Here is a 24,996-nt window from a genome sequence, read left to right as displayed (position 1 = left end):
TGGTACGGTCAACCCCCCCCACCCCCCACCCTCAGGTTCACTCCCATGTGACATACCCGCCATGGTGTCTTTGAGGGGGAGGGGCGGGGGGGGATCTCAGTGGCGGGGCGGGGGGCTGAGCTGGCTGGTCTCCTACACACACAACTAGGCGGGGCTGGACTCCGACAAATTTGGCGACCGCTAGTGGCTAAGTCAGGATACTAGGGGCTTATGGCAGTCTGCTCATGTACAGGTGGTGTCAGCTACACCCCCTTCCCACACACACACACACACACACACACACACACACACACACACACTTCTGTCTATTGGCTATTCCTGGCGTCCCACCTACAACCCCAGCCGTCCTCACGGCCAAACCTCCCCCATCTGTCCCTCGATCGCGGCGTGTGAAACCGAATCGGCCGGCTCTGCTCCAGCTCTGGTTACTCAACACCTGTAGTCTCCCGGGCTGCTCCAGCTCTCGTTACCCAACACCAGCAGCCTCCTGGGCTGCTCCAGCTCTCGTTACCCAACACCAGTAATCTCCCGGGCTGCTCCAGCTCTCGTTACCCAACACCAGCAGTCTCCCGGGCTGCTCCAGCGGCCGCACCAGGCTCCGCCCATACGTTAGTAGGCGGGGCTGACGCAGAGAGCCGGCCCCCACCGGGGGGGGGGAAGCATGGCGCTGTTTCACACGTCGCAGATCGGGATCTGTTAACGCCAACTCAAACCCAGGCTTCGCACGGCCCCTAGTTATTCTACTGTATCAGTAGTATTTCAACGCAGCCAGGAAAGTGCAGAGAGAATCCTGGTTTTATTTGTGTGTGTGAAGTGCTTGGTTCTCGGTTTGTCGGTTATGATTTTGCGGTTGACGTCTGCGCAGGGTTAGAGTTTGCGGCGCTGGCGCACGTCAGGTAGTCTGGCCGAGCCGCAGTGACCAGGGCTTAAAAACGAAATTATTTTTCAATCGGTTCGCTCCGAGCAGAACCAGAATATTTAACGTTTCCGTTCTCGTGTTCCGCCACCAGCGTAGCGTTCCTGAACCGGTTAAGAACGAAAAATAACGTTCCGTTCACCGTTCCGGGGGTGTTAGCCTATTAAGACTCTATAGCAAGGGCGTAGGTTTGCGTATGGACGGTCGGGACATGTCCCTACCAACATTTTGGGAGGCCCAAATTGTCCCTACCAACTTTTAAGCAACCTTGACCGTACCAATTATTTTGCATTATAGATATTAGACCGTTAGCCTACCCCTTTCCTCCACTGTGAATGTGCCATCCCTGTATTATTTTTATATTTTTTAAACTCACGATTGGCTCATTTGTCTGAGATAGATCATTGCATTTTTCAAATTTTCGCTTGATCTGAAGAACAGCCTTACAGACAGACGCTGACAGCAAGCCATACAGTTGTGATTCTGACAGCCATTTAGGTAGGCTATCCACCACAATGTCGCCTCCCCCTCTGAAGAGGATGAGGGATATCAGGAGCTTTTTCTCCGCAACTGTAAGTAACGTTAGCGTTAGCTAGGTTAGCTAGCTGCTGGTAAACTAAGTAGCTAACCTTAGGCAGTAGCCACATGAAAACCAGCTAGGTTGGTGCTAGCTAATGTTATCTAAACTAACATCACTTGTCTTTCCATTGTGGCAAATTATCAACCGGTGATATAAGCTGGCTAGCGAACTATTAAGATGCCTTCTATCATCCTGTAACATTAGGATAGCAGCAGCCATTACATTATTATACATTAGCTGCCCACCAGAGATTTAATTGAATAGGACATCATGGCGTCCTCACAACTAATGACCGTAAGTGTCCGCAATTAATACTAGCCGATGGGCTATTAGCTATAGCTTTGTAAAACCAGGATTGTGGAATTTCGCAATTGGTATTGCCTACTGTCTGGTATTTTGTTACTCCCCCAATGGACAGATATATCAATTTATGAATTGAATGTCAGTCTAAAAATCCAATGAAAATCTAAATTTTAATGAAATCATTTTTATGCATGAAGCAGCAGTCGTGAGAGAGAGAGAGAGAGAGAGAGAGAGTGGACGGACGCACAAGCAACCAAGAGAGAGAGAGTGTGGAGGGACTCAGCAGCAGCAAAAGTCGAGAGTGGAGGGACGCAGCAGGCAGGATGTGATACAGTAGACTAACAACATTGTATTAGTATTATTCAATTTCATAAATATATGAATATATAAGAGCTTTAACCTCTCGTCCCCAGCAAAAAATGTGTATGCAGGCTACACTGTTATATGGTCCCTACCAATGTTGAAACCAAACCTACGCCCTTGCTCTATAGGCCTACAGTATTTTCTTGTACTGTTGCGGGAAGCTATTTTATTCTGCGCCTGTAGGCCTATTGTTTGTTTTTATTTCGTTTTGTAATGTCTTATGTTATTTATAAATAATTAGTCACCTCATTCATTCATCTGCACAATCCCTATTGTTTATGCTGCGTTCCTTTTGTATGGGAGCTCCGGATTATACGCGTAATACGTAGCCTATCGTCTGGCATCCGCGGTCTTTAATATTATAGTAATTTAACTTATGCTATTCAATGATCAGGGTTGCACGGCACATTGTCACTAAAGTGTGCTCATATTAATGAATGTAGCCTAATCATTTGGTTTGTGAAAGTCAAGACGTGACGGAAACCTGTGCAACAATAGGCTATGACTAGATTCCAAGAGGCGCGCTCGCTTTCACAGCCTAATTGCCGAGTTGAACTCTGAAGGAGGCAGAACATTAAATTCGCAAAACATAGGTTTATGCATACTAGTATACATCCAAGCAACTGTCACAAAGTACTCCGTGTTTTAAATAGCCAAACCATACTTGGAGCGAGATGCGCAACGAGTGAAAATTGGCTTCCGCTGAATGTTGGTTATAAAGATAGAGGAACTTTATTGCAGACACGCAGGTCCATATAAAACATTATATTTGCACAGTAGGCAGGTCCATATAAAACATTATATTTGCACAGTAGGCAGGTCCATATAAAACATTATATTTGCACAGTAGGCTATTATTTCTTTCACTTTATTATTTGCATCATTCTTTGTGGACCAATGTTGGAATAAATTTGCCTTCGAACGTTATTGCCCTCTCTGACATCCGCGGTCTTTATGTGAAATCTAGTTTTAGCCTACTGAAACATTACAGGCTATAGGCTAGCCTACTCTTCTTCAATTAAACAAAATTAATCACATTGATATCTTTGCTAATTAATAAGCTGTAAGGACAGGCTGAACTACTGTTTTGCACAGGCAAACAAAGGAGAGTGTGTGACAGCCCTGCGCAACGCGTGCTAATTGGCTGCCGCTGAGTGGTTGGAAACATCAAGAATAGTCATGCATCTTAACTTGCAGAGTTTGAGAAACATCCTCAATTTTTCTAAATAGCACTTGTCGTAGAAACTTGGGAATCCTGTTTTTAGACTAGTCATGTAATCGGTTACAAAACACCGTCTAGTCATCAGTGAAAATAGTCGCTGCGCACATCCCTAGTCTGAACTAGGCTATGGTGTGTTGTTGTAATATCTAAATCTCTTCATTTCGCTAAGCAAGCATTTAAGATCCTGACTGTGAAATAACAGATTTAGGGGCCTAGGCTACATTACAGAAACAGGACAAGATGTAGGCTACAAATTTAATTAATTTAATTTAGCCTATTCGGCCATAAAAGGCTCAGCTTTCTTCTTTTTTACAATTATTTTTAAGTTATAGAGGCCTACTACAAAGAACGAAAAAATAACGTTATTAACCGGTTTTAAAGATTTCAAATTAACGTTTCTGTTCTGGAACAATTAAAGACCATTTCGTTTTCGTTCCTGTTTCTGTTCCTCGTAAAATACCGTTCGTTTTCGGTTTTCGTTTCCGTTCCTTGAACCGGTTCGGAGCCTTGGCAGTGACCACTACACACAGCCAGCTGACGTGTTCAGCCCAGACCCCTCCCCTCGGCCCGCGGTAGTTGTTGTTGCTGTTGTAAACCGTCGTCCCATGCCCCGTCCTCTCCCCCCCCCCCCCCCCTACGTGACGTGTCTGACCTCGGCGAAAGAATGCCCTCCGCCGGCCGCTGTCTGTCGTACTGTCCGTGACGTGATTCGCTGTCGCGGGCGCAACGCGAGCATGAGCTGCTTCCTGTCTTGAGCGCACATCGCCCGGGTCTCGTGTCCATCCACCCCCCTCCTCCCCCCACCCACCCCCCTTTCCTGTCATCTCTCTGTCCTCGTCCTCCGCGTGTCTCCATCTCTCTGTCCAGCTGTCCACCTCTCCGTTCTCCTGCTCACCCACTCACCGCCTCCCGTCACGGCGCAGGGCCGGTCCCTGTCGTCCCCTCTCTCTCTCTCTCTCTCTCTCTCTCTCTCTCTCTCTCTCTCTCTCTCTCTCTCTCTCTCTCTCCATCCTTCCGTCCGCTGTGTCTCCGTCCTCTCTCTCCCGGTGGCCGTGTGTGTGTGTGTTGGTTCGGGGCGGCCGGCGGGCGCGTGTGACGTCACTGACGCCCCTCTCTTCTCTCACACAGATTCAGCATGTAGTGACTCGTCCAAATCTAAGGTAGGTGTGGCGGCGGCGCGCGGCGTCCCGGGAGCCTGTCGTGTGTATTTATGGTCCCACGGCTTTTTGCCGATTAGTAGAGCCGGCGTGTGTGCGTGTGTGTGTGTGTGTGAATTGTGTATTATAGTTGGGGGCGTGGCTGTGGATGGGTATATAGTGGTATTTATAGTGTGTTTGGGTGAGGGGGGGTGTATGTGTACACAGATGTGGGTGTGTGTGTGTGTATGGGCTGTGTGTTCACCTGCTCACGTGCCATAGTTGATGTCCCCTCTGTGTCCCAACAGGGTCTGTGGGGGTCCGGTAAGGACCAGTGTAATGTAATTCAATATAAGTGTGTGTCTAAGTGTAGGTGTGTGTGTGTGTTGGTGTGTGTGTGTGCGTGCGTGCGTGCTTGCATGTGTCCCAGCAGGGTCTTTGGGAAGGACCAGTGTAATGTAATCTAGTGTGTGCGTGCGTGCGTGCGTGCGTGCGTGTGTGTGTGTGTGTGAGTGAGTGCAGGGTGTGTGGGGGGGGGAAGGACCAGTGTAATGTAATCTAACGTGTGTGTGTGTGTGTGTGTGTGTGTGTGTGTGTGTGTGTGTGTGTGTGCGTGCGTGTGTGTGTGCACGTGTGTGCGTGTGTGTGTGTGTGTGTGCAGGGTGTGTGGGGGGGGAAGGACCAGTGTAGCAGGGAGATGTTGCGCTCGTCCTTCTTCGTCAGCCGCAAGCGTAAGAAGCCCAAGGACAAGGCTCCGCCCAGCAGCTCGGACGACGACCTGGACTCCGTCTTCCCCAGGAAGGAGCTCCCCGAGCCGGGCCTGACGCCGCCGCCGCCGCACGGCCCCTGGTCCGCGGCCGGCCGCCACGCCCGGGACGACGAAGACGAGGAGGAGGAGGAGGGGGGGGGCTCGGCCGAGCAGCTCGCCGGCGGCAAGGGGTCTCGCTCCAGCAGCCCGCTGTCCCGGCCGTCGCCATCGCCCAAACACGTCTCCTCCTCCTCCTCCCCAGGCCTCCGACGCCACTCGCCGTCGCCATCGCCCGGGCGGAGCTACCGCCACACGCCGCCAGCCCTCCGCCAGGCCTCGCTGTCCGACCCCGCCTCCAACTACGAGGACGCCGTGTCGGACCTGGGCACCCTGAACAGCACCAGCTCCAAGGCGTCGGCCAGGGCGAGGCACGGCGGCGGCAGGGGGGCGGCGGCGCCGGAGGGCGTGGCCAGCGGGCCGGCGGCGGAGGTGTGCTCCATCACCTCCGACTACTCCACCACCTCCTCCATGACCTTCCTGACGGGGGCGGAGCTGAACGCGCTGAGCCCCGAGGTGCGCTCGGTGGCGGAGAGCCGCGGCGGCGACGACGCCGACGACGAGCGCAGCGAGCTGGTCAGCGAGGGCCGGCCCGTGGAGACGGACAGCGAGAGCGACCTGTCTGTGTTCGTCGGCGGCGGCCAGGAGGCGGGGCTAGCGGAGGACAGCTGCCAGCCGGACGCCCCGCGGCCCCTCCCCTCCCACAGGCTGATCGAGTGCGACACGCTCTCCAGGAAGAAGTCCGCTCGCCAGAAGACCGACAGCGAGTCGTCGCTTGACGGCGGCGGCGGGCGGAGCGACAAGGAGTCCGGCCGGCCAGCCCGTGGCGGGGGCGGCGCGGTCAGGGCTGGGCGTTCCACGGGCAGTCTCAGCTCCTCCTCCCGCAGCGAGTCGGAGAGGGCGGAGCCGGCGTGGCGCCTGAAGATCACCGACCGGCTGAAGTTCCGCCTGCGGACGTCGGCGGACGACATGTTCGGCGTGGGCGCCCAGCGGAGCCGCTCGCCCGAGGGCGGCGGCAGCGGCCGCGGCGGGAAGAAGAAGAACATCCGCCGGCGCCACACCATGGGCGGGCAGCGGGACTTCGCCGAGCTGTCGGTGCTCGGCGGCTGGCGGGAGGCGGAGGCGGCGGGCGACTCGCGTTCCGAGCTCTCCGCCGTGGACCGCCTGAAGCCCAAGTGCAGCTCGCAGGACTTCTCCATCCGCGAGTGGATCGCCCGCGAGCGCCACCGCGCCAGTAACCCCGAGGTCAGCCTGGACTTCTCCACCGAGCTCCCCCAGGGGGGGGTGGCGGCGTGCGCCCCGGACCCCCCGGCCCCGGCCGAGCCCCCCTCCTCCTCCTCCTCTTCCTCCTCGCCGTCTCCCGCGGCGCCGCAGGGGGCGGGGCTGGCGAACGGAGACACCGCCCCCCAGGGTAAAAGCTTGAGCCTGTCGGCCACCGCCCACCCCCACAAACTGTCTGGGGCGCAGGTGGTCCACTCGCGCTTCTATCAGTACCTGTGAGAAGGGCTCTGCGTGCGTGTGAGAGAGAGATAGAGAAAGATGTGCCTGTGCTTGTCTGTGAGTGATATCAGTGAACCAATAGGAGCCCGTGTACGGAAACTGAGGTGCTGTCTGTTAGGTGTGTGTGCTCGTGTGTGTGCGTGCGCGCTCGTGTGTGTTTGTGACTCAGACAAAAGGCATGGAACAAAAACATTGATGTTCTCGATATATATTTTTTTCCTTTTTAATGACAAATGACTTTGGGATTGTGAGCGGGAGGGACTCCGCCACGCCCAGTTATGCTGAAGACTTGAGTCGAGGAGAGGCTTCTCCCCTCGCCCGCGACGAGCCTGTGAGGTCTGGTGTAGGAAAGTGCAAATCCGATGCTCAAGTCAAGATTGTGAAAAGGATAGCAAAGTGGCTTTAAGGTAAACAAACGTTGCAGGATGACAAGGAGGTAGTGAAAAAAAGGACTGATCTTAGTTATTTGCAGAGGAACTATTTTTGTGTAAGAAGATTGGTCTCATCCGAGTCCTTCAGTAACCAAATGAAGAATGTACATGCTTGCCGTAATACTGACTAAAAGCTTTAGTTGCTTGTGTTTTCATTTTGAAATGTATGTGCATATTCCTCGCTTCTCTCTCTCTCTCTCTCTCTCTCTCTCTCCTTCTCTCTCTCTCTCCTTCTCTCTCTCCCTCTCTCTCTCTCTTCCTCTCTCTCTCTCTCGTGTACTTGAAGTGTTTGTTTTTGCTGAACGGTACAGCCCGCTGCCGAGGGCCCCTCCCAGGTACAATGTGACAACAGAACACTGGACGCTCAATTGCCATGGTGATACAAACTGTTTTAACCCCCCCCCCCCTCTTCAAGTGACGAGAAAAAAAAAAGCGAGCAGTGAACAACGTCTCTGACGCGTCACGTCACGCTGGTGTGTTCGTAGATGTGCTTGTGGTTTCATGCATCCATCGGCCGGTCGGGACCTGGCATCACACCGCAAATCCAAAAGCAGGAAGAAATGAAAGAGGGAGAAGAATATGAAGATTCAATTTAGAAATCATGTCTCTTCACAATAGGAAGTGCCTCACAATGAACTATGAAGGGTGCCATATCGTCTTTGTCAAGACACGCGAAGATGGTGCCGGGAGTGACATTTTTATCGTTGACTCAGTCATTCTACAGGTTATCTTGATGAACGCCGGGCTTCCATTCCTAGGCATTCCACTCTGGTCTTAACATGTTTTATACCTTCATCTTTGGTTTTTCTCCTGTTTTTTTTTTTTTTTTTTTTCATTTTTGGATTTTAACAGAACTTGAATTTTAAATATTTCTGTAAAATAAGTAACTTAAATGTGTATATAAATGCCATGTTTTAGCTGCTTTTTTTTCTTCATTTCCATCAAATTGCCGGATTTTTGTAAGTACAGTATTGTGAGATGTTGCTCTTGGAGTCGGTAGGGTTGTGAGCGGGTGAAGACGTGTCTGAGCTGGACCATTTGTATCAACGCCCTGTTCCTTCCCAGAGTGGGAGGGGCCTGGGCTCCTAAAACACTGGAAATAAAAACTATCGATGGCACTAAGGTTTCTGTCTGATGTTTTATACTGCATCATATTTGACTGATTAGAGTCATGGACGCTGAGTCATTGTTTTGTTTTTTGCAGTAGTGGCTCAAAAATAGGCTGAATCTTGACTCTTCAAAACTACTTCAGGGTATTCACTTGAGATTTGAGTTTCGGTAATTTGAGACTACATGCAACAGTTCTTTTTAAATCCTGTTACAGTACACACACTGTACACAGGAGGGCAGTGTATATTAATTGCAATATACTGCATCTCGTTCTCTGACCCTATATGCCTCTTGCTCACGGCAGAAATGGGTGAGACTGCAGTTTCTATGCTGGTCAGGGGGCCTCTGCATATTTTCATAAGTTCATGGCCGATAAGAACAATGCTGACTTGTAAATTTCAAAATGCTTTATTTACAAGTCATACACACATAGTTAAGGACTTCAACAATTAAAGATTTATACATTTGTACATCCGCTATAGAAACTCTTACTGACAATATTAAAATGTGACATGGAGACTGTTAAGCCATTTAACACTAATTAAACATTGTAACTCACCGACAAGCCAAATTTGAAAGTTAACAATAGATGCGCATCAAGAATCTTTGATTTGTACAACAGCCAGAACATTCAGGTCTTTGTCAAAACAATGTCATTCTTCAATACACAGAAAAATTAGCTTTATTCATACAAATAAATCTTCAACCAAGCTTCTAGGAATGTATGGATTGGCATGGTAGTTATGAGTGTCACATAATTCTCTCATCTTTTGGAATTGGTGTGTTTTTGTCTTGTAGTTTCCATCGATTACTGTATTGATTATCATTTGTTGCGAGGTCTGACATTGACTCGGCTGTCTTACTGGAGAAATGAACAATTCTGAAAGCTTTTTGCTCTGATGGTTGACACGTTTCCATTGCAGTGTGATAGTCCCTGACACAATATAGAATATATTTACCCCCAGTAAGGCACAGTGACTAAAATAACACTATAGCTCAATAAAGCAAGGACAGGATATAAAACGTAATATCCACTGAAAACAGGCCTTAAAACGTAGCCTACCATTATACCATCATTTTGATATAATTCATGGTTTTAGTGTAGCCGTACATTAATTCAAAGCCACGTCACCTACTGAACTATAAGACATATGGTACGATACAAGGGAAAGAAACGCTAAGATCCAGAGAAAAACCACGCAATGCTGAACATTAGAATCAGGGGGAAGAGTCATGAGAAGGTCCTGGTCAGTAGGTGATGTCCAGTCATGATGCCACAAACTAGCTCCTCTCAAAGTCTCCTTCATAATGACTGGGTCTGGATGTCTGTAGGGGGGTGTGCTGTGCTTGGGAGGCCAGGATGGTGACTCTGAAGTAGGCAGATGGGAGTCCAGTGGAGTGGACGTCACGGTGCTCCACCACAGCCGTCCACTAGGGGGAGTACTAAACACGCCTGCTGCTTCAATCAACGTTCACTTGGTCCAGGAAGGGAAAGACAAATTAAACGATACTTATGTCCAGTCCTCTTGCCGACAAAAAAAAGAGTGAAGAGGAGGAGCTGAAGAGGGTGGAAATGGGACTCCTTGGTACATGCAGGTACGGTGTGTGTGTGTGAGAGAGGGAGAGATCGAGCTGCTTATTGTGCTGTGTCTGTAGTCGGTGGGCGGAACCGGGCGGTGCCGACGCGGGGGTCGGCCATGTCTAACCGCCGTCCTCCTCTTCCTCCTTCACCTCGCTCGGTTGGTCCGGCAGCCGGAAACACTCCTCGAAGAAGTTGACCAGCGTTTGGCTGAGATGCTGCTGCGTCCCGTCGCCATGCAGGAAGTGGCCCTCGTCCGGGTAGATCTGCGGGGGTGACCAGGGAACGACGGTCAGGGACGATGCAACAAAATACACGTTCTACACTGTTAGCTTTAGCGCAGTAGCATTTCCTGGTAGCAGAGTCCGACTGCAGGCTTACCTGTAGAGAATAATTGGCCCTCTCATTGATAAGGTGGTTTATGAACTTTGCTGTGTGCTGGAAGTGGACTTTCTCTGTGAAGGAGAGAGAGGGTTCACAGTGAGACCTTTACTGAGAATTTGAGGTGAAAATAATTTAGATGGAAGCCTGTAACTGGCAGTTGGAAAATCATCATTCTCAGAAAAAAGACGTACCGTCTGCGGTTGGATGGACGATCATGTACTGCTTGTTGGTGAGCTGACCGGCGCGGTGGGCTAGATTGGCCATCTGAGGGAGGGAAAAGACAACACACACACGGCCGACGTGAAAAACAAACACACCGGGCGTCTTTACCCGCTCTCTGTGGACGGCGTGCGGAGAGTGCGTTTACCGAGTAGACTCGCGCCTCGGTCTTCGGCGAGCCCAGATAGCGCTCTGAGAACGCAGAGGCTGGGGGAGAGGAGGGAGGCAACATGGCGTCGTGAGAGAGATAAGAACTCGTCTTTCAGACGCGGGTTCCATTATTCATACAGGAAGAACAGAAGGGCTGAGAGAGGTACAGCCGTATTACCATATAACTCAAAATCTGTGACCGGGGAGACTGCGGCTCCGCATTTCAGCAGCGACTCTTCCGAACTTAACAGCATGGTGGCTAGATATCCTCCGTACACCTACGGATAGATATGTCAGTTAGGGACACTACTAAAAGTTACATTAAAGGAACAGTTCCCCAATTAGCAATCAGCTTTGCATTATTCCAAATTTTGCAGTATGTCACAATGAATGTGATTTTTCGTCACTCAATGTTCCCTAGGCCTAGCTTTCACGTTTTCAAAAAGCCAAAAAAAACTCCACAAATGATGTCAAATCATACATTGATGACATCATTGATGCAACATTTGACATCATTTGTGGAGTTTTTGGTTCAGTCACATTCATTGTGACATACTGCCGATTTTGGAATGATACAAAGCTGATTGCTAATCGGGGAACTGTTCCTTTAAGGTTTGAGAGGAGCTGGTTACAGTGAATGGGAGACACGTCTCTCTCCGTCGATCACCGAAAGCTTACCTTTCCATAGACGCCGATGCGAGTTTTGTCAATGTACTGTTCTTTAGATATCAGCCTGAAGTGAAATATAGGAAAAAATGCATATCAGGATTTAAATTAGTGCATTGTGAGTATCTGCTGTGGGGTTCTGGTAACCCAGAAGAAAGTGTATCGACAAAGTCATCCAGAGACACAACAAGTTGTGTTCGAAACTCATTCACTCACTCACAATTCGCTATGTAGTGTAGTGAACGAGAAATTGCAGGGTACATCCTTTGTTCACTAGAAACTGCTGTGAATTGTGGGTATTTTCTCACGGTGAATCAAATTAACCGTTGAGAATTCGGACTCTGGAAGAAAATGGCGAACACACTATATGGTCCACTATTTCTGTAATGGGGAATGGTTTCGAACACAGCTAATGAGTATACTGTGCGCATGTGTGTGTGTGTGTATATGCCTGTGTGTGTGTGTGCGCCCCCGGCCTCCTCCTCCGGTCACCTGAGCGCCTCTATCCGGTCCTTCTCCTCGAACACGCCCAGTTTCCTCCTGACCCGGTGCAGGAGACTGGTGCCCTGGAAGCCGCTGCCGTGCCCGTCGAAGCGGACCACCACCGCGCTGAAGCTGCTCACCAGCACCGTGGCCCAGTCCACGCGGAACTGCTCCGTCACCATCTGTCCGCCCGGAGTACCGTCCCTGGGGAAACAAGACACGGGTAGGAACCAATCATCTCAAAATCTCAATGATGATATTTTAATAGTGAACAGTAGTGCAGTTTTTAAGAGATAATAGCTTTGTATACACGCCTGTGCGCGCATGTTGACATACTTACACTAGTAGCAGTAAAGGGTAGTGTCCTGTATCTATGAATCCGGCCGGCTTCAGAATCTGCATGGTGAGAGCTACGAAACAGACGAGAAGAATGGAAATTAAATGCGTAAGTTCTGGTTAAAGTCCAGATATGCCATATATATTGTCATCAGGAATGTCCTCTGAATCATGAATCATGAACGTGGCGAAGTCATACTGTAGTCATCGATGACGATCTCCTCATACTGCAGTTTGGGCATCTGCATCTTGTGGTAGGTGATGTTCACGATCTCGTTGGTCTCCAAGTCGAGCACCTCTGAAGTGAGAGGGGACAAAAAAATGTAAATAAACTGGGTTCGCAACTTCCAAGGAACCATTAGCATTTTAGCGTAGTAGCATGTTTGCGTAGTAGCATGTTAGCATAGTAGCACGTTAGCGTAGTAGCATGTTTCGTCGCGTCTTTACGGCACTCACTCTGTCTGTCCTCTGTGCGGTAGACGACCACGCTGGGCACGTCAGGGCCTGGGGGGGCGGAGCCACACGGGGCGTTAAAAGTGTGTGTTTGAACATGCTGGTGGTGCAGCAATAGAGATGTAACGGTATAAACATTTCACATCATGATTATAGTGACCAAAATTATCACAGTTATCAGTATTATTGTGGTATTGTTAAAATGTGCTGAAAATGTCCAAAAACTACTGATGCGATTACATTTATCGTGATAAAATCATCACTAAAACAGTGTTTGATTTCTGAAGAACTCACTGTAAATACTCTCCAGCATTAACCAAAGTTAGTAACAGTCTCCAAGACACATTATATAATATAATGTTTATGTAAAACAAAAAGTGCATAGTGCTGCTAATTATTTGTGGTTTTCAATATAAAACTTAGTGAAATGATTTCAGTATCACGGTTTATCATTATAACGGTTATTGTTACATCCCTAGAGTGCAAGAAACACTTGAAAGACACTTGGAAACCTCTGGGGTTTCCAAGTATCTTTCAAGCTGGGGTATCTGATAGTCAACAAACCGGCGAGATCTCCTTCCATGTTTCTCTGAATCGGAGTCATTAAATAACCCTCTGAGCCAGAGGTACTGTATGTGTTTCTGAGAATGTCTGCCTGCCTGCCTGCCTGCCTGCCTGCCTGCCTGCCTGCCTGCCTGTCTGCCTGCCTGCCTGCCTGCCTCCCTGTCTGTCTGTCTGTCTGTCTGTCTGTCTGTCTGTCTGCCTCCCTGCCTGTCTGTCTGTCTGTCTGCCTGGTGGGAGCCAAGCAGGAGCCAAATGGAGACCAGACTCTTCCAAGATCTAAGCTCTCTGAAGATCCAATTAATGAAACAGCCATCGGCCTTCCTCCTCCCCCTCTCCGAGGGCGGCCGGGCCCTGCTAAACAAATCATCTCCCATGGCAACTGCGGTGCCGGGGCGTATGAGGGGAGTTGGGGGTGGGCAGGGGGGGCAGGGGGGGCGTCACAGGGGGGAGGTAGATAATGATGATGAACGCTCTCTGGGGAAATGAGAACACCGGCTGGTGAACAACAAAAACCTCGTCCCCTTTCGCGGCCCCGCCCGACGGACGCCAGGGGCGGGCGGCGTGTCGTAAACACTCCGTCAGGGCCGGCCGATCCCGGAGGGCGGTCTGTCTTTGAGAGTCGTTTCGTTTCGTCTGAGCAGCCAGGAGTAGCAGCGGTTTGTGTTCGAGGTGCATTTTCTCTCGGAGGACAGGCCTTTTCATTTCATCTCGACTCAGCATTTTGTTTTAAATGCCCTTTGTTTTGCATTTCGTTTTATAGAACCTTTTATGTGTTGCACTTTGTCTTGATGCTTGTACTGTCTCATGTAAAGCACTTTCAATTGCCTTATTGATGAAATGTGCTGTACAAATAAACTTGCCTTGCCTGTGTGTGTGTGTGTGTGTGTGTGTGTGTGTGTGTGTGTGTGTGTGTGTGTACCGAGGTGCGTGTACAGAAGAGAACCTTGACCAACGCGCTGAAAGAGCACGATGAATGGGGCCCGCTCCGGTCGAGAGAGGCATTGAAGAGAGCGGAGAAGCCGGCGCCGGAGGCACTCACCCTCACAGTCAAGCAGGAAGTACTTCATGTCGCGACTGAACGAGCCGTCCACGTAGCCGCACTTGAACTCGCAGGAGACGCAGCGGCGGTTGAAGGGGCCGACGGTGTCCGCGCTGCAGCGAAGGGCAGAGAGGGACACACGGCGTTGGTACAGAACGCCGCCCCCGGACGCGGCATCCGCCAGCCGGCCGTTAAGCGTTTCAGTCACGGACGAACCGCGCCTCGGGTGCAACAGCTACAACAACGGTTCGCAATACGATATGAATATATATACCTGTATAGGTGTCGGCGTTTCGGGTCGTCCTCGGTGCTCAGGAAGTATCTGGAAAACATCCGTGGATCATTAACATTGCCTGGATTCATAGGAACCTGAACACGCTGGGCACTGTGACCAGAGAGATACACAACAGCTCAAACTTTCAACTTCGTTTGTCTGTGGGTGAATTGTGACCACCACTGGAGGTACGGTCCTGACCTACGGCAAGGTAATTTTTCCGTTTTTTATTTTATTTTACAGCTTATGAAAGTGTAAACTGTAAGCATTCAAACGATGTGTCCGTACGTACATTGAAATCTGCAAATATTTGAAGAAGATATGCTTCTGTGAATGTTGGTACACCTGAAATCACTAAGCAGAGAAAAAGGGCTTCAAAGATTCAGAGCTGTTCACACTTCTCACAGGACAAGGACTTTTGATGAATAAATATGACTATCTAGTGATCCTAAAATTGTTGTTTGTTATATTGAGTGGGTTCTTCACAACTTTCATTTTCGTAATATGAAAAAAAGTAAAACAGTAAAAATAAAGAAAATAAAAAAAATTGCACCCTAGTGCATTTTGAGGACTGCCTACATCAGGACCAAACCTCCAGTGGCGGTCACTATTGGTCACACGGTGAAGTCACATCACTGCATTGGGGTGTGTGTGTGGATGAGGACAGGGTCTAGGGGTAGGGTCACTGTCGGGTTAGGGCTGGGAAGGGTACGGTGCCCTGGCGACTGATGATGTAGATGCGGCGCGAGGCTGTGGTGCGGGCGGCGGGGTCACAGTGAGTTCACGGCGAGGCTTACATGAGCTGCCGGTCTTGGCTGTAGGCCAGGATGCGGGTGACGTCCCAGTCCCCGGAGGTGAGCGACTGCAGGCTGTCCGTGCTGACGTTGGGCTGGAGCACAAAAACAGAGCGGTGGTGACGTGAGCCACAAACGGAAAAGAGATACGGTCGCACCTCCGTCCGCCCTGCGCCGTGCCGCTCGGACACGCGCACGCACACACACACACACGCACGCGTGGTTTAGCGCTGACTCAGCAACATCACACGGGGGGGTGGAGGGATGCTCTTCGGGCAGCGGACGGGGTTGCGGAGAGGGGAAGGACACGGCCGGTGAGGAGAACAGTGGCCTCGGGGGCGGGGGAGGGGGGAGAGGGGAAGTCACATGAGGTGACGGCGCGTACCTGGGAGGTGGACATGGAGATGTGGAAGAACTTCCCTCTCCCGCCCTGGGGGATGGCTCTGGTGAAGAAGAACTTGAGGCCGTCTCGGGAGAAGAGTGGCGCTTCGTTCTGTGGAACGGAGAGAATAGAGGGGAGTGTGTGTGTGTCTGTGTGTGTGTGTGTGTGTGTGTGTGTGTGTGTGTGTGTGTCTACCTTCTGAATGCATCATTCCCATCACTCACCTGTCTGTGGAGCCAGCCCATACTCTCATCCTCATGTTTCTGGAAAATACAGGAATTCCGTTTGGAATAATGGAAAGAGTGTTCGACTCTGTGTGTGTGTGTGTGTGTGTGTGTGTGTGTGTGTGTGTGCGTGCGTGCGTGCGTGCGTGGTGTGTGTGTCACCTTAATGCAGACTCCAGTGGTGGCCTCACACAGTGTGAGGATGGAGTTGTTCTGAGCTCTGTTCAGCCAGTTGACAGCCAGCTTGGTGCTGGTGGCCCACTTCACCATGGTGATGTAGTACTCCCTCCTGAAGAACACAAACTAGGCCACCTTACAACTCCTCACACAACATCTCACACAACTTCTCACACAACTCCTCACACGACTTTCAGATGAGTCAACCTGATGTGTCCAGGCTCCCTGTAGCAGCTCGCATCCAGTTTAAAACTCTGCTACTAGCCTACAGGGCAATGAAAGGAACAGCCCCCTCCTACCTCCAGGCCATGGTCAAACCCTACACCCCCTCCCGACCGCTACGCTCTGCTACCTCGGGGCGACTGGTTGCCCCGTCACTCCGAGGCCGATCGATCGACACGGTCACGGCTCTTCTCTGTCCTGGCCCCGCAGTGGTGGAATGAACTGCCCACTGACGTCAGGACAGCAGAGTCGCTGCCCATTTTTCGTCGCAGGCTCAAAACTCACCTCTTCAAGAAGTACTACAACAATCCTCCCTCTTAAGCACCTATTGTATTTATATTTTGCACTTTGGCTTTGGCACTAGATTATGCTCGTAGTCACTAGAAAGGAGATGCACTTAGCGAGTAGTAGTTTACTGACTGCCTACCGGTATGTTAAATGCAATTATTATGTCGCTTTGGATAAAAGTGTCCATTAAATGACTCATGTAATGTAATGAATACCAGTGTCCTTGTACAGTACCATGTGACGTGGGTCAAAGAGGCACTCACCCGATCCTGGGGTCGTCGGGTTTCTTCATCTCCACGGTGTGCAGGGGGCCGTTCAGACTCACCACCGACAGGTACGCCACGGGGTTCTCCTCCCCCGCCTGCAGGGGCGCGCCAGAACGCCCGCGCCCAACACAGACCGCACACGCAAGGCGTCAACGACTCTGCCGCCGCCGGCACACGACATCTCAGATACCCGTTCCACCCGCCTGCCGGTACCCGAGCGCGCGTGACTCACCTTGGGGTAGCGGTATTCCATGCCCGTGGGGTGGGGGGAGCCGGTGAAGATGGGTACCTCCATCACGGGCACCGTGGTGTCATTGATGGTGGCGTAGGCCAGTCTGAGGCCATCTGGTGACCACCAGTGAGCCACGTTGGTCTGAAAGATCTCCTCTGCAAACAAAGAAAACGACAGAACGCTCAACAGACACAGAGAAATAGTATGATGGCGGAGGGGGGGGCACGTCTCTAACTAAGATACCAGCTAGACGGCAAACTGTTGTATAAATATCATGATTAAAAGGGAACAGGTGATTAGCACGGCTAACAAGGTAATGATTGATAGTGTAGTTTACTGATGTAACGCATGAGTCTATGACCAGTCAGTTGGCGAATAGATCCAGGGCACCTCCCCTTTGGGAGGGCATGTAAACAGATGGAGGTTTTAGCCGACGTAGCTCCTGTCTGATTAATGGCGCCCATTTACAGTAACCGGTCACTGGAGAGGAGAGATCCATTCCTCATATTTAGCTCTGGCAGAGAGGAATATATTCTGGGGATTATTATGATCAGGAGGTAACTGAGAAGACGTGGTTCTTCCCCTAAAGTAGCGCACTTCACACCGTATCAAAACATTCCTCAATAAAAGGGATAATGTCTTGAAGTTTAAATTGACATATCTATCTAAAAGCAGGCGTTCGCCATTCGGTGCAAGTCTCTAACTGTCCAGCAGGTGGCAGTAGAGCTATTTGAGAGGATACGCATCAGGCTCTCCTCTGTGAATCAGAGTATGATGAGGGCAGCGCTGGTGATGATGATGAGGGCTAGACCAACAGACTGGAGTAGGCATGGGAACGCTGCTGTGAGGTCATGTGACTCTTTGGTCTTCGCTGGATAGACTGATTCGATTAATTTTTTTCAAGGTCTGTCAAGCTGAGTGACAGCCACCAGAAATTCTATATTGAAAGCACACGCACGTACGCACGCACGCACGCACACACACACACACACACACACAAGGATATAGATGAAAGACGTACCATGAGCACACACACACAACACCTGTCAGCACTACTGGCATATTGCGTGTGGAAAACTGTTATGAATATCGAAGGCTCATCAGAACTGGGGTGGCTGTCACCAGACACATTTGCAAGTCACCGTGGGTGGAAAAACAAACACTTAATATTCCATTATATAGCCCCCTTGGACAGATAGACGGGCTCTCATTTCCTGTCTGTTGACGTCTGCTGTGATAAATCAGCGGCGTCTTTTGGGTGCCACACGCTTCCTGCTCTGAATAACAATGACATGCCGCCTATCGGAGAAATAAAGCTATCTGCTGACACACCCGCACAATGCTCATGTAGCGGAGAGAGAGAGAGAGGGAGAGTGAGAGAGATGGGGGCAGGGGGGGGGGGGTAGGCAACAGAAGGCCTGGAAATCTGGAGCTATATTGAACACCTCAAATCCCAATTTGCATAATGGATCATAACATTACCGGGATTAAAATGGCTTTACCATCCCTAATCTCCCGATCAAGGATATAATTCCACACGCCATTCATTAGCATAGCCCACATATTAAATAGGGCCTACAAGATTTGGGCAGTTTTTAATTAAGTGCTCTCGGACTAATCTTAAACGATAGCACCTGTATAATAAAAGCCTCCAATTGCTGGCTGTGGCACTACAGAACACCAAGAGTGGGCATTCGAGGTGAATCATTTCACTGTAAAAGGACGAGACACCGCAGACCAGGGGTTTGTTGCTGTAATCCAGGCCAAAGGAATTGAAATCCTCTCATAAATGGATTGGGGCAGCCAGGCAGCACTTTGGCTGGACCCTAATTTGAAAGAGCTGGCGGAAGCCTCACCTTTAACCGACCATCAAACTCACTTCTCACTATTCCCCCGCCTCTACAATACTCCCCTAAACCACTTATAGAAGGGCGGTGTCAAAGGTTCTCCGGTTCTCTGCCATCATTCAACGGAGCAAATCAGAGAGACCGCCCTTCTAGAATACACAACGATTCCACAGTGCAGAGCGGGGCTGTGCTTCTCGGAAAACCGGGATTTGCCGCTACGACGCTTCCATCTGCCTGTGCGGGGTTCAGGAAATGTTTGCTATTAAAATCGCAAAGACGCCGGCGAACAGCTGGGCGCGAGATTGCGGCGATGCGGAAATTAACTAATGAACATTGAACCAATAGGGACAGAGACCAGCCGAGCGAACCCGGCGAGTCTGGGGAGACCACTGGACTGTATCCAGATGTGCTTAAAAAATTAGGTGATTTACAAACACTCATGACTGAAATGATCTCATCCAGTTGAACCGCAGTGAATTTTAGAATTTCATTCTACACAGCTGGGACATAATGTCGGTGTTTATTCTCTCTGAGAGAAGGAGGGGGGTGGGGGCGTCACTCTTTTAGGCTCATCCCCACCTTCGAATTCAGCAGGTCAACCCAACAAGCGGCAAAGCTGGCGTCAGCGGCCATTGCGGCTCCTGAAAGGGCGTGGATGGTGGGCGTGGCCTTGTTCGTCCCCTCCCTCCAACATTAGGTGCTTTGAGTACACTAACTTTGTCTAAGCGTTTCCCCATTGGGACTTGTAGTTCTATCGGGATATCGGTATTGTAGTCCTACCCTCATAGAGCCAGTCGGTCAGGCCGTTGAAGATGACTCCCTCCTTGCCTGTGGACACCAGGCGGATGGTGCGGCTGTCCACCGTGGCTCTGTAGTAGATGTTGTTCTCGAATACGAACACCTGAGGAGAGACGTTGTGAATGCACGGTGATTACAGCGTTCAGTTGGCGCACACGCGTCGTCAGTGTGACGCAAAGTAACATTTCTCTGTGGTTTTACTACGGGGGGAGGTCGAATCTCAGATCCGACCCAAATCTGCAAATCTGCTTTGCCTGAAAAATGAAAGCTCACAATTCCCCAATTGCACGGCAGCTTCTACGCCAGAGGAGGACGGCTCACTCCCCGGCAGTTATCACTGACTGACGTTTCTGTCAAAAAAGTAGCATTCCACCAGAAAGTAAGTATCCACTCACCCATACAGCTTTATCAGTCTCCCATTGACTTAAGCAGTGCTTCAAGCACAGTGTGAGAGGGTGCTTCTTCCATTAGAGGTCATATCCCTCTTTCTATCCAGAGGCACTGGTAAATATAGCTCTCTCTGCTACTAATGAAGCTACTCAAGCTGTGTGTGGAGCCAGCCTGCAGTTACACACGCTGCAGGCACTAACATAGGGATATTAGACACACACACATATACACACACACACACACACACACACGCTGCAGGCACTAACATAGGGATATTAGACACACACACATATACACACACACACACACACACACGCTGCAGGCACTAACATAGGGATATTAGACACACACACATATACACACACACACACACGCTGCAGGCACTAACATAGGGATATTAGACACATACACCTGCAGGTTTATACTATACACATAGACACACACACACACAGATCAATACGATACAAGCAGACTCACACTCCACACGTACTGTTTTATACACCAGGGCTGTCTGCTGGAGCCAGGCATGGCTGCGCTAGCCCTTGAATGAGACAGCTGAACAGAGCCCACAATGGCAGCGCCAGAAAGGATTAAGAAGCAGCAGCAAGTGGGTAAGATTGTGGCACACTACATCCACTATCAATCCGCTCCACATCCACTATCAATCCACTATCAATCCACTCCACATCCACTATCAATCCGCTCCACATCCACTATCAATCCACTATCAATCTGCTCCACATCCACTATCAATACACTCCACATCCACTATCAATCCACTCCACATCCACTATCAATCCGCTCCACATCCACTATCAATCCACTCTACATCCACTATCAATCCACTCCACATCCACTATCAATCCACTCCACATCCACTATCAATCCGCTCCACATCCACTATCAATCCACTCCACATCCACTATCAATCCACTCCACATCCACTATCAATCCGCTCCACATCCACTATCAATCCACTCCACATCCACTATCAATCCACTCCACATCCACTATCAATCCACTCCACATCCACTATCAATCCACTATCAATCCGCTCCACATCCACTATCAATCCACTCCACATCCACTATCAATCCACTCCACATCCACTATCAATCCACTCCACATCCACTATCAATCCACTATCAATCTACTCCATGTCCACTATTAATCCACTCCACATCCACTATCAATCCGCTCCACATCCACTATCAATCCACTATCAATCTGCTCCACGTCCACTATCAATACACTCCACATCCACTATCAATACACTTCACATCCACTATCAATCCGCTCCACATCCACTATCAATCCACTCCACATCCACTATCAATCCACTCCACATCCACTATCAATCCGCTCCACATCCACTATCAATCCACTCCACATCCACTATCAATCCACTCCACATCCACTATCAATCCGCTCCACATCCACTATCAATCCACTCCACATCCACCATCAATCCACTCCACATCCACTATCAATCCACTCCACATCCACTATCAATCCACTATCAATCCGCTCCACATCCACTATCAATCCACTCCACATCCACTATCAATCCACTCCACATCCACTATCAGTCCACTCCACATCCACTATCAATCCACTCCACATCCACTATCAATCCACTATCAATCTACTCCATGTCCACTATTAATCCACTCCACATCCACTATCAATCCACTCCACATCCACTATCAATCCACTCCACATCTACTATCAATCCACTATCAATCCACTCCACATCCACTATCAATCCACCTCACATCCACTATCAATCCACTGCACGTCCACTATTAATCCACTCCACATCCACTATCAACTAGCTTCTACGCCAGAGGAGGACGGCTCACTCCCCGGCAGTTATCACTGACTGACGTTTCTGTCAAAAAAGTAGCATTCCACCAGAAAGTAAGTATCCACTCACCCATACAGCTTTATCAGTCTCCCATTGACTTAAGCAGTGCTTCAAGCACAGTGTGAGAGGGTGCTTCTTCCATTAGAGGTCATATCCCTCTTTCTATCCAGAGGCACTGGTAAATATAGCTCTCTCTGCTACTAATGAAGCTACTCAAGCTGTGTGTGGAGCCAGCCTGCAGTTACACACGCTGCAGGCACTAACATAGGGATATTAGACACACACACATATACACACACACACACACACACACACACACACGCTGCAGGCACTAACATAGGGATATTAGACACACACATATACCCACACACACACACACACGCTGCAGGCACTAACATAGGGATATTAGACACACACACATATACACACACACACACACACACGCTGCAGGCACTAACATAGGGATATTAGACACACACACATATACACACACACACACACACACACACACTGCAGGCACTAACATAGGGATATAAGACACAAACACGTGCAGGTTTATACTATACACATAGACAGACACACACACAGATCAATACGATACAAGCAGACTCACACTCCACACGTACTGTTTTATACACCAGGGCTGTCTGCTGGAGCCAGGCATGGCTGCGCTAGCCCTTGAATGAGACAGCTGAACAGAGCCCACAATGGCAGCGCCAGAAAGGATTAAGAAGCAGCAGCAAGTGGGTAAGATTGTGGCACACTACATCCACTATCAATCCGCTCCACATCTACTATCAATCCAATATCAATCCACTATCAATCCACTCCACATCCACTATCAATCCGCTCCACATCCACTATCAATCCACTATCAATCCGCTCCACATCCAATATCAATCCACTCCACATCCACTATCAATCCACTCCACATCCACTATCAATCCGCTCCACATCCACTTTCAATCCGCTCCACATCCACTATCAATCCACTCCACATCCACTATCAATCCAGTCCACATCGACTATCAATCCACTATCAATCCACTCCATGTCCACTATTAATCCACTCCACATCCACTAACAATCCACTCCACATCCACTATCAATCCACTCCACATCCACTATCAATCCACTCCACATCCACTATCAATCCACTCCACATCCACTATCAATCCACTCCACATCCACTATCAATCCACTCCACATCCACTTTCAATCCGCTCCACATCCACTATCAATCCACTCCACATCCACTATCAATCCACTATCAATCCGCTCCACATCCACTATTAATCCACTCCACATCCACTATCAATCCACTCCACATCCACTATCAATCCACTCCACATCCACTATCAATCCACTCCACATCCACTATCAATCCACTATCAATCCACTCCACATCCACTATCAATCCACTCCACATCCACTATCAATCCACTCCACATCCACTATCAATCCACTGCACGTCCACTATAAATTCACTCCACATCCACTATCAATCCACTCCACATCCACTATCAATCCACTCCACATCCACTATCAATCCACTCCACATCCACTTTCAATCCGCTCCACATCCACTATCAATCCACTCCACATCCACTATCAATCCACTATCAATCCGCTCCACATCCACTATCAATCCACTCCACATCCACTATCAATCCACTCCACATCCACTATCAATCCACTCCACATCCACTATCAATCCACTCCACATCCACTATCAATCCACTCCACATCCACTATCAATCCACTCCACATCCACTATCAATCCACTCCACATCCACTATCAATCCACTCCACATCCACTATCAATCCACTGCACGTCCACTATTAATCCACTCCACATCCACTATCAATCCAATCCACATTCACTATCAATCCACTCCACATCCACTATCAATCCGCTCCACATCCACTATCAATCCACTCCACATCCACTATCAATCCACTATCAATCCACTGCATGTCCACTATTAATCCACTCCACATCCACTATCAATCCACTCCATATCCACTATCAATCAACTATCAATCCACTCCACATCCACTATCAATCCACTCCACATCCACTATCAATCCACTCCACATCCACTATCAATCCACTCCACATCCACTATCAATCCACTCCACATCCACTATCAATCCACTATCAAGGCAGTTTTTAGATAACTTGTGCCGTGCCCGTGCAAAACGTGCTTGTTGGGAATGGGCCAATTGCTTGGCGTCCAGTATTGCTGCTTGCAGCTTTCTCAAGAACCGCTCATCCAAACCACTCATTCACATTCGACACTGCGCTTCCCCGGGTCCTGAGCAATACACCTGTCAAATCAACTTCATACACTGCCCAGTTCTCGAGATAAAATCAAAATACAGACAGAGACTCTTCCCATTACAGTATGATGACAGGGAGAACTGTAGTCATTGCCGAGCCTCACGCTGGAGTAATTGCTCGAACTCCCCCGAACATCATTACCCACCAAAATCCGACAGTTTTAGATTGATGCAAGGGGTCTGCGGAATCGTTTTCTCTTGTGCTAGTAGCTGCGGCGTCTTCTGCTAGTCCTCCTGCCCACCCCCAACCCCCCCAGACCCTCAGTCATCAAGACGGACGATTAGCCACAGCGGCGGCCCGCAGTCTAATAACTGAAAAGCAAACAGCACGACCACGCAGCCATTACCATAAAATGATGGGGTGATTAAAAAAGATAATGCCGTATCTTGCCGGCGGGATTAATATCGTTGGCGACATCGCCATTAGCATCCGGGGGTTAGAATAGCCTACACTGAGCGGAGTCGGCCTTTGAGAAGACGCCCCAGCGGCTCTTGACGTGCGGCTCATCTTGGTCACGGCTTTGAGGCAAAAGAGCATGCACGCTGAGAAAACCGTTTTCAAAAGGGGAGATGAAAAGATGGCATTAAAGAAACCCGTGAAGTGCGCGGGAGGCTTGTTGATGCGTGCGTGTTTGTGTGTGTGTGTGTGTGTG

General features: G+C 49.6%; 2 protein-coding genes across 3 annotated transcripts in view; one reads left to right on the top strand and one right to left on the bottom strand.

The window, feature by feature from the left end:
* arhgap21b (Rho GTPase activating protein 21b) overlaps window positions 1-8,284 on the top strand; it is a 45,358-nt gene extending 37,074 nt beyond the window's left edge. For both annotated transcript variants that reach the window (XM_084447462.1, XM_084447463.1), the window contains exons 23-24: window positions 4,513-4,544; window positions 5,182-8,284. In XM_084447462.1, the coding sequence (XP_084303588.1) occupies window positions 4,513-4,544; window positions 5,182-6,825 (1,676 nt within the window). In that variant the 3' untranslated portion in view covers window positions 6,826-8,284. The remainder of the gene's footprint in view (window positions 1-4,512; window positions 4,545-5,181) is intronic.
* A 652-nt stretch (window positions 8,285-8,936) lies between these two features.
* Window positions 8,937-24,996, bottom strand: part of LOC311316582 (A-type potassium channel modulatory protein DPP6-like) — a gene marked incomplete at its 5' end in the record, with an annotated part of 59,220 nt that continues 43,160 nt past the window's right edge. Inside the window, 19 exons of the mRNA XM_084447466.1 lie at window positions 8,937-10,211; window positions 10,327-10,400; window positions 10,521-10,593; window positions 10,697-10,755; window positions 10,877-10,976; window positions 11,377-11,431; window positions 11,857-12,051; window positions 12,188-12,257; window positions 12,383-12,481; window positions 12,640-12,687; window positions 14,240-14,352; window positions 14,514-14,561; window positions 15,311-15,402; window positions 15,693-15,800; window positions 15,914-15,952; window positions 16,076-16,202; window positions 16,864-16,961; window positions 17,099-17,253; window positions 19,726-19,846. Of these exons, the coding sequence (XP_084303592.1) occupies window positions 10,068-10,211; window positions 10,327-10,400; window positions 10,521-10,593; window positions 10,697-10,755; window positions 10,877-10,976; window positions 11,377-11,431; window positions 11,857-12,051; window positions 12,188-12,257; window positions 12,383-12,481; window positions 12,640-12,687; window positions 14,240-14,352; window positions 14,514-14,561; window positions 15,311-15,402; window positions 15,693-15,800; window positions 15,914-15,952; window positions 16,076-16,202; window positions 16,864-16,961; window positions 17,099-17,253; window positions 19,726-19,846 (1,818 nt within the window). The 3' untranslated portion in view covers window positions 8,937-10,067. The remainder of the gene's footprint in view (window positions 10,212-10,326; window positions 10,401-10,520; window positions 10,594-10,696; window positions 10,756-10,876; window positions 10,977-11,376; window positions 11,432-11,856; window positions 12,052-12,187; window positions 12,258-12,382; window positions 12,482-12,639; window positions 12,688-14,239; window positions 14,353-14,513; window positions 14,562-15,310; window positions 15,403-15,692; window positions 15,801-15,913; window positions 15,953-16,075; window positions 16,203-16,863; window positions 16,962-17,098; window positions 17,254-19,725; window positions 19,847-24,996) is intronic.

This window comes from Borostomias antarcticus (genome assembly GCF_949987555.1).
Source record: "Borostomias antarcticus genome assembly, chromosome: 12".
Classification (NCBI taxonomy): Eukaryota; Metazoa; Chordata; class Actinopteri; order Stomiiformes; family Stomiidae; genus Borostomias; species Borostomias antarcticus.
Note: the sequence above shows the minus strand (reverse complement) of the source record. Positions and strands in the feature narration are given on the sequence as shown.